At 46.3% G+C, this 9,680-nt stretch overlaps 1 protein-coding gene across 4 annotated transcripts in view; it reads left to right on the top strand.

Annotated features, from left to right (window-relative positions):
* LOC126402460 (tyrosine-protein phosphatase non-receptor type 7-like) overlaps positions 1 to 9,307 on the top strand; it is a 41,189-nt gene extending 31,882 nt beyond the window's left edge. For 3 of the 4 annotated variants that reach the window (XM_050064471.1, XM_050064474.1, XM_050064472.1), the window contains 3 exons: positions 2,374 to 2,487; positions 2,644 to 2,719; positions 8,847 to 9,307. In XM_050064471.1, coding sequence (XP_049920428.1) covers positions 2,374 to 2,487; positions 2,644 to 2,719; positions 8,847 to 8,957 — 301 coding nt within the window. In that variant the 3' untranslated portion in view covers positions 8,958 to 9,307. The remainder of the gene's footprint in view (positions 1 to 2,373; positions 2,488 to 2,643; positions 2,720 to 8,846) is intronic. The other variant, XM_050064473.1, reaches the window with a different exon arrangement.
* Positions 9,308 to 9,680: the final 373 nt, after the last annotated feature.

The raw sequence follows: 9,680 nt of genomic DNA, 5'->3' as shown, positions 1-9,680 counted from the left end.
CATGAATTTTGCTTCTAATAGTTTGAATTTTGTCAATAAAAAAGCTCATAAAATCATTACTGCTAAGGGCTAAAGGAATACAAGGCTCAATAGAGCTTTGACTCTCAGTCAGCCTGGCTACAGTGCTGAAAAGAAACCTGGGGTTGTTCTTATTGTCTTCTATTAAAGCTGAGTAATAGTTTGTTCTGGCATTGCGGAGGCCCCTCTTATAAGTTTTGAGACTGTCTGTACAGATTAAACGAGATTCTTCCAGTTTGGTTAATCGCCAATTCCTTTCAAATTTTTCGCAATATTTGTTTTAACTTACGGGTTTGAGAGTTATACCAAGGAGCGAACTTTCTTTGTGTGATCTCTGTGTTTGTTAGACGCTCTTTTAAAACCAGTGGAAACCAGTGATCCTTTAACCTGAAGTTAACCTGCTCAAGAGCAGAGGGGTATTCCAGGTAGGAGGTTCAACAAGCTCTGAGTCAAATTCTGAACTCTGACTTGACTTACCCTGAGCTGGGAAACTCTGAGTATCTGGTTCCAGAACAGCTGATTTGAATTAGTTCAGTCAGCTCTGAGTAGGTACACCTTGAGTTAAGCACGTGCACAACCACAATAAAAAGCCATTATCAATGGAGCCCTGATACCTCGAGTCACCATGGCAACCGGAGAGAAAAAGCGATCAACTTATTTTACACCTGTGGAATTGGAGATGCTCATGAATGCCTACAGTGAATATGAGCATGTATTTCATAAACAAAGTAACAGCACTAAAGCTGCCAAGGAGAGAGAGGCAGCATGGGAAATTTAGCAAGCAGGATCTTATTTGATGGGATGGCTCAGTGGATAGAGCAGGCGTCACATATATAGGTTGGTTTTGGCGCAGCGGCCCGGCTTCGACTCCGGCCTGTGGCACCTTGCTGCATGTCACGCTTAACTGTCCTGTCAGTTTAAGGCAAAATGCCCCCCAAAAAATATCAAAAAAGAATCCTTGCTAATTTCAGCAGCTATTTTAAGCACATATAGATGGTTGATGACTTATTTGAAATTTGAATCCTTTAAAACTGTCATACCCAGAAACGTAGCGCGATGCACAACATTTGCTCTGATGAGACCGCACGTCTGCGGTGTGTCAATCAATTAATCAATCAATTTTATTTATAAAGCCCAATATCACAAATCACAATTTGCCTCACAGGGCTTTACAGCATACGACATCCCTCTGTCCTTAGGACCCTCACAGCTGATCAGGAAAAACTCCCCAAAAAACCCTTTGACGGGGGAAAAAAATGGTAGAGACCTCAGGAAGAGCAACTGAGGAGGGATCCCTCTTCCAGGATGGACAGATGTGCAATAGATGTCGTACAGAACAGATCAACATGATGAATTAACAGTAATCCGTATAACACAATGAGACAGAAAGAGACAGAGACAGAGACAGAGATGCAGAACAGACGGTAATGACAGTAGCTTACAACAACATTAATGAAAGTAATAATATTATAATTATAGTTCTGGTTACTGTGATACAATATGTTGAAAGTATATATTAATATCTGACAGTATACATGTGTGACAATAGTCATATGTGTATAATAACAGTAGAANAACAACCCATGTGTGTCTGCCAGCTTGCTTCAGGCTCGGCAGTAGGGAGGAGACAGGGTGAACTCAGGGTTTCTTATAGAAAACCTGCCAGCGAGCAGGTTATGTTCACAGAGTCAGTTGCCATGGTGATTGACTCTGAGTTTGACTTACCTCTCTGTCTGGAACTGAAAACCCAGAGTTTCCCTCATTTCAGGGTTAACACACTCAGAGTTTTCACTAAACCCACTTTCTGGAACACCCCTCAGGTCAGCTGTTCAGCATCAGTTACCATGGTGATTTATCCTGGTACAAAGAGAACCAGCTTCATAGTACTGTAAATTCAGAATAACCTTGAAGTTACCTCGCTAACTCCACATCCTGCTTCGTAGTACAGGCCACTGTTGTTGTCTGTTATTGTTGCTTGTTGTTGTTACTGTTTGTTATTGTTTTATTATTATTGTTGTTTTTGTTGTCTGTTCTTGTCTGTTGTTGATTGTTGTTGTCTGTTGTTTGCTATTGTGTTGTTGTTGTTGTTGTTGTTGTTGTTGTTGTTTGATGTTTGATCTGTCAGTCTGTTGTGTGTTATTGTTGTTTTTGTTGTTGTTTGTTGTTGTCTGTTGTTGTTTGTTGTCCTGAATTAAATGGAATTTGGATTTTTGTCTGTCCTTATGGTCATTTAGGAGACTCTCAAACCATTCCTGTCCTCTGTCCTCCTTTCCCTCCTGTCCCCCTGACCCCCTGTCCTCCCGCTGTACTGCTGTCCCCCTGTCCTCCTCTCCTGTTCTCCTGTCCTGTCCTCAGTGCAGGTATTGGGAGGACAGGTTGTTTCATTGTCAGCAGTATCGGCGTTCAGCAGCTCAGAGACACTGGACAGGTGGACATCCTGGAGACAGTTTGTCAGCTTCGACTGGACAGGTAGGTTAAAAACAATCACCTGCCCTCCTCCTCCTCTCCTGTCCTACTCCTCCTGTCTTCCTCCTCTCCTGTCCTACTCCTGTCCTCCTCCTCCTGTCTCTCTGTATTTGATCTGTCCTTCCAGTCTCTCTAACCTGTCCTCCTCATCCTCTGCAGGGGTGGAATGATACAGACCACAGAGCAGTACCAGTTCCTGTATTCCACCCTGTCCCAATACAGCTTCCAGTTACAGGTCCCACACCACAACAAACACACACACACACACACACACACACACACACACACACACAGATGATCTTCATGGAAAGTGGCACCTTTATGCAGCCAGTTTCTCCATGCAGGTCTTTGACTGGCAGTAGCGTCCCACTTTGAGCTGTTTATGTTGAATTTTTTGAGATTGGTTCTGATGTTGTCCTTGTAGAGCCTTTTCTGGCTTCCAGGTGCACACTGACCAGTGGAGAGTTCAGAGCAGAGGACTTGTTTTTGAAGGCAGGTATCAGGCATCCGTATTACGTGTCCTGTCCATCTGAGTTGGTGCTCAGTGATGGTGGTGGTGATGCTGTCTGTATTTGCCTCCTATAAGATGCTGGTGTTTGTCCTCTAATCTTCCCAGCTCACATGTAGGATCTTTTGTAGGCATCTCTGATGGTAGGACTCAAGTGTTCTTGAATGCCTACTATAAGTGGTCCATGCCTCTGCACCATAGAGGAGTGTTGGTAGTATGACTGCTTTGTACACAAGCAGCTTGGTCCTGGCAAGTACACTGAACAAAAATATAAACGCAACACTTTTGTTTTTGCTCCCATTTTTCATGAGCTGAACTCAAAGATCTAAACATTTTCTATACACACAAAAGACCATTTGCCTCACGCAGTGCAACACATCTCCTTCGCATAGAGTTGATCAGGTTGTTGATTGTGGCCTGTGGAATGTTGGTCCACTCCTCTTCAATGGCTGTGCGAAGTTGCTGGATATTGGCAGGAACTGGAACACGCTGTCGTATACGCCGATCCAGAGCATCCCAAACATGCTCAATGGGTGACATGTCCGGTGAGTATGCTGGCCATGCAAGAACTGGGATGTTTTCAGCTTCCAGGAATTGTGTACAGATCCTTGCAACATGGGGCCGTGCATTATCATGCTGCAACATGAGGTGATGGTCGTGGATGAATGGCACAACAATGGGCCTCAGGATCTCGTCACGGTATCTCTGTGCATTCAAAATGCCATCAATAAAATGCACCTGTGTTCGTTGTCCATAACATACGCCTGCCCATACCATAACCCCACCGCCACCATGGGCCACTCGATCCACAACGTTGACATCAGCAAACCGCTCACCCACACGACGCCACACACGCTGTCTGCCATCTGCCCTGAACAGTGAAAACCGGGATTCATCCGTGAAGAGAACACCTCTCCAACGTGCCAGACGCCATCGAATGTGAGCATTTGCCCACTCAAGTCGGTTACGACGACGAACTGCAGTCAGGTCGAGACCCCGATGAGGACGACGAGCATGCAGATCAGCTTCCCTGAGACGGTTTCTGACAGTTTGTGCAGAAATTCTTTGGTTATGCAAACCGATTGTTGCAGCAGCCGTCCAGGTGGCTGGTCTCAGACGATCTTGGAGGTGAACATGCTGGATGTGGAGGTCCAGGGCTGGTGTGGTTACACGTGGTCTGTGGTTGTGAGGCCAGTTGGATGTACTGCCAAATTGTCTGAAACACCTTTGGAGACAGCTTATGGTAGAGAAATGAACATTCAATTCACGGACAACAGCTCTGGTGGACATTCCTGCAGTCAGCAAGCCAATTGCATGCTCCCTCAAAACTTGCGACATCTGTGGCATTGTGCTGTGTAATAAAACTGAACATTTCAGAGTGGCCTTTTATTGTGGCCAGCCTAAGGCACACCTGTGCAATAATCATGCTGTCTAATCAGCATCTTGATATGCCACACCTGTGAGGTGGGATGGATTGTCTCGGCAAAGGAGAAGTGCTCACTAACACAGATATAGGGCCCTATTTAGATCCATCCAATCCATCCAATTTAAAGGCTGCCACCTAGCAGACTGGACGTGGAACAGTAGATTATCATGCCACCTAGCAGACTGGACGTGGAACAGTAGATTATCAGGGAGAAAAAGGAAACAAACAAACAAACAAAAAAACGGTGATGACTCTGTGGCGGCCGCCGGCAGTCCTGGAGTACCGGCCGTTCTGTGATTCTCCAGAACCTCCAGATGGCCAGTCCGCCCCTGCTGCAAGAGAGAAAGAGAGAGCGCGCACGCACAAGAGAAATGCTGTCAACAAATTGTAAATTATTCAATTTATTTTATTTCAACCCGGGAGGTTAGAGAGCCTCCTGAAGGTGCAGGAAGGGCTGGTCCCGTGGCTGCACCCGGGCCGTCTGGTCTGGCTGCGCGCTGGCTGCGGAGCTGGGGTCATCCTCCTCCTCCTCCTCCTCCTCCTGACAAGATGATCTTCAGTTTTACGTTCTAAAAGCTTTTTTTTTTTACATATACATTTGTACTTGTAGGGCTATAAGTTTACGTTTTTAGTTCACAGAAGCTGGTTATTGTTGTGTTTATGTCAAAATAAAGTTTATCAAACGTTTTCATATCTTTGATTTTGTGATTTACATGCCAAAATGATCACAATTCACTTGGGAAAGACAAGTTCATTTTACAGGGTATGCATCATCAGCCCATGCAGGTCTGCTCGCAGTCGGACACTGCGAGCTTGGACCTCCCGGATTATGATGATCATTATTACTGCGATTAGATCATTCTGATTAATGACTGACCATTAAGATGTGTTTCTGATAAATATTTTAATGTGCACAATAATAACCTTTCACATTGTAATCATATTTTTATTTGTTATCTTTTGCATATGTGTGGCTGTTTCATGTGTGTCTGAGCAGAGTGCACGCGCGTTGTGATCTTTGAGTTCAGCTCATGAAAAATGGGAGCAAAAACAAAAGTGTTGCGTTTATGTTTTTGTTCAGTGTAGGTCAGGATTTTCAAAGACCCTTTTGCGAAGCTTTGAAAAAGCGCCACTGGCACAGCAGACTCGGTGGTTTATTTCACAGTCTATGTCCGCCTTAGACAAGAGGTGGCTTCCCAGATAAAAGAGGTGGTCAACATTCTCAAGGCGTTCATTGTCAATTGTTATTGTTGGCGGGGATATAGAGGTGTCTGGTGGGGGTTGGTGGAGGACTTTGGTCTTCTTGATGTTCATGGTGAGAGCGAAAAGCCGGTAGGCCCTTGCAAAAGCATTGAGGGTGGCCTGAAGAGCTTCTTCTGTATGGGCTACTACAGCATTGTCATCTGCATATTGTAACTCCATGATGGAAATATGGAGGACCTTAGATTTGGCTTTGAATCTGTTTAGGTTGAATAGATTACCATCTTTTCTGTAGATTATCTGGACACCGCTGGGTGCACTGTTTCCAACAAAATGGAGGATGGCGGCTATGAAAACTGTGAACATGGTGGGGACAATGATACAGCCTTGCTTGACACCAGTTTCCACCTGAAAGGGTTCAGTCTCGCTGCCATGGCAGAGGACAGCAGCTGACATGTTGTCATGTAAGAGTCTCAGGACCCTGATCTACTTTTCTGGACATCCAAATTTGGATAAGATTGTCCAGAGGGCCTGATGGTTGACTGAGTCAAAGGCTTTGGTGAGATCTATGAAGGCCATGTATAATGGTTGCTTCTGCTCCTTGCATCTTTCTTGTAGCTGTCTGGCTGTGAAGATCATGTCAGTTGTACCATGGGCAAGACGGAAACCACACTGGGATTCAGGGAGGATCTCTTCTGAAGAGTCTCTTAAAAAGGATGTGAGCAATGATCTTCCCTGTAGTGGACAGAAGTGATATTCCCCTGTAGTTCCCACAGTCTGCTTTGACAATGACAATGAGGGCATCTCTGAGGCCTGATGGTATCACCTCCAGGTCCCAGATCTTCTTGATAAGTGCATGTATATGCTGATGGAGGTTAGCCCCTCCAGCCTTCAGAATCTCAGCAGGGATCCCATCAGTGCCAGTGGCTTTGTTGTTCCGCATTGCTGAGATGGCATTATATACCTCCATCAGGCTTGGTGGGTCAGCCATATCCTCACTCATGGGAAGTTGTGGAATACTGTTAAGAACCTCCTCATCGACAGTTGTTTCCTGGTTTAACAGATCCTCAAAGTGTTCTCTCCAGTGGGCCTTGACCTCATGATCTTCTTCCTGTCTTTGGACCAAAGGGGGTTGGATCCACGGTGGCTGGGTCCATGTATTGCTTTGGTGGCACTGAAGAATCCCCTGGTGTCCCCTATGTCGGCAAGATGATGAATTTCGCGAGCTTTCTCTGTCCACCATTTGTTTTTAAGTCCCCTCATTCAGCGCTGAACAATGGCCTTGGCTGTAGAGTGGGCTTGCCTTTTGGTCTGGTAGGTGATGTGTTTCTGCCATGCACAAAAGGCCTGGTTCCTCTTAGGTTTTAGGCTTTCTTGCCGATAGTCAGGATGGAGGATTTCAGTGCACTCCAGTGTGCTTTGACATTGTTAGGGTACTCTGATGGCAGGTTGTCTGTTAGTGCAGCTTCAAGGAGCTCTTGGGTGCCAGGTGTTTCAAGATTCTTGGTGTTTATGGCAAGGCAACATTGCTTTCACCTCCCTCTTCTTTTTGGCATGAGTCTGAGGGTCATGGTTTAGCAGATGAGACGATGGTCTGTCCAGCATCCATCTGTACTAGTCATTGCTCTTGTGAGGTGTACATCACGCCTGTCCCTGACTCGAACAATGACGTAGTCAATCAGATGCCAGTGTTTGGATCGGGGGTTGCATCCAGGATGTTTTGAATTTATTCCTTTGCCATAAAAGAGTGCTGGTAACAGTGAGATTGTGCTCTACACACTTGGACAGGAGGAGAACACCGTTGGAGTTGATATTACCTACTTCCTCACTTCCAATGGTCACCCCAAATCACCCCATGTTGTATAATCCCGGCCTACTCTAGCATTAAAGTCCCCAAGGAGAATGATTTTATCTTCTTTTGGGATGGCTGACAGAATGTTTTCCAGGCTGGCATAGAAGGCTTCTTTGATGTTGTCTTGTGACTTCAGAGTGGGAGCGTAAGCACTCACAACGGTGGCCATCTGGTTGCTGTCCAGTTTCAGCCGGGCTGTCATTAGGCACTCTCTGATGCCCTGTGGTAGTTCAGAAAGTGGCCTCACCAGGTTGTTTTTGATGGCAAATCCAACACCATATATCCTAGGTTCTCCAGCAGGCCTGCCCTTCCAAAAAAGGTGTATCCTTCCCTTTCCTCTCTCAGTTGTCCTTCATCTGCCAGTCTGGTCTCAGAGAGAGCTGCGATGTCGACATTAAACCTCCATAGCTCCCTTGCAACGAAGGCTGTACGTCTCTCTGGCTGCCCACTGGAGTCACTGTTGAGGAGGGTGCACACATTCCAGGCACCAAATTGAAGTTTTCTCTGTTTCTGACCGCATGGAGGAGATCCCACTGGTAACCCAGCCAGGACAGAGGTGAGGCAGACAAAATTTTAGGGCACCTTTTCTAGCCCCCTCCCCTACTGGGGTAAGCAGTGTGGTCCCTAAACAGGGCTGCTCAGGCATTGGTGAAGGTACCGGAGAACTCTCCTGCCTCAGTCCAAGAGTTTGGCAACTCAACTTCACCCACCGCCTGTGTGCCAGTTTGTGACAAGGACCTCCCAGACTTCTCGGTCCTGCCCCTGTCGCCACTCACTTATCGCCACAGGGCTTGGGAAATGGGGTGTGCAGATGGAGTTTCCCCTGCAAGAGGATGCCTGTGCGTGACTTCTTTTAAAGTGGGGAGACTGGTACACAGTCAACCACCACACCATCCTTGACAGAGGCAGCCTGTTTCCAACGGCATGGACTCCATGACGGCTGGAAGCGCCCCTCTGCTGCAGCCTTCTTCCACCAATACAGCCGTTGTGATAGTCCATGTGTTACCCAGACACCATCCTCCGCCTGCTCTGCTTTTGGGGTCTTTCTTGAGACACGCTTCGTCTGGCACCTCCCCCTCAAACTTACCGCTATGGGTGACCCTACCAGGAGCTTGGCTCCGGAGGGCAATGCTCTTGGTATCTTTGGTACACACAAGCCTCTCCACCACGACAAGGTGGCGACTCTCTGGAGAAGAACACACACACACACACACGCACACACACACGCACGCACACGCACGCACACGCACACACACAGTGTCTGGTTTGTCACCCTAATGTCCTCTGACCCTAACAGAACCTTCAGATCAGAACCTCCGGTGGTTTCGATGTAAAGATTTTTGTTTACAGTAACAACAGTGTTTCCTTTTTATCAGGAGCAGAACCAGCAGAACCAGAACCAGCAGAACACAGAGGACCAGGTCAGCAGACAGCTACAAAACCTGCAGCTGTCAGAACAGGAAGGACTGAGACCACACAGAACCTGAAGAACCAAAAGGTCAGGGACACACCAGGGACATTCAGGAGGACACAACAAGGATTATTACCAGAATCAGGAAGATGGAAACAAGATAACCTAAAGACGTCAAATGGACTTCAGGATCAGAACCACCGGAACCCAAAGACCTGGTGGACTCACAGTTTGGTAAAGCAGCAGCAGTGTTACAGTCACACAGGAACCCCCAAAACTATTTTGTTCCAGTTCAATGAGATCCCTAAGAACCCAGACCACCAGGATCACACTGGACTGAACCATGTAGGAAAAACAACCGATGGAATAATGTCTGATAAAAATTAAAATCTGATGAATTCAAATAAAAATTAAAGATGAATTTGCTTTTATGTTTCACAGACACTGAATTTATTTAAACCCAGACCTGAACCTCACCTGTAAACCTAGACCTGATCCTCACCTGTAAACCCAGACCTGATCCTCACCTCTACAGAGACCACCATGTTGCATTGTCATGTTTCTACAGTAGCCCAGAACAGATAAACCAAACAATGACTCTAGATAGAGACATTCATAGTCAAATACTGTTGTCAGCAGCTCCTCTGTGACGAGCAGCATCAGAGAAACACTGATTTAGTTCAGAGTGTTTCCTGGTGTAAATCAGCTGGTGTGTGTGTTTCTGAGAGGAAGAGACCTCTGAGGATAATTCAGCTCCTCAACAATCAACACTGAAGGAATTCTAACCAGGAGAAGTTTC

This window comes from Epinephelus moara, chromosome 16, assembly GCF_006386435.1.
Source record: "Epinephelus moara isolate mb chromosome 16, YSFRI_EMoa_1.0, whole genome shotgun sequence".
Classification (NCBI taxonomy): Eukaryota; Metazoa; Chordata; class Actinopteri; order Perciformes; family Serranidae; genus Epinephelus; species Epinephelus moara.
The sequence above is the reverse complement of the archived record's forward strand: the minus strand, read 5'-3'. Positions and strand labels throughout refer to the sequence as shown.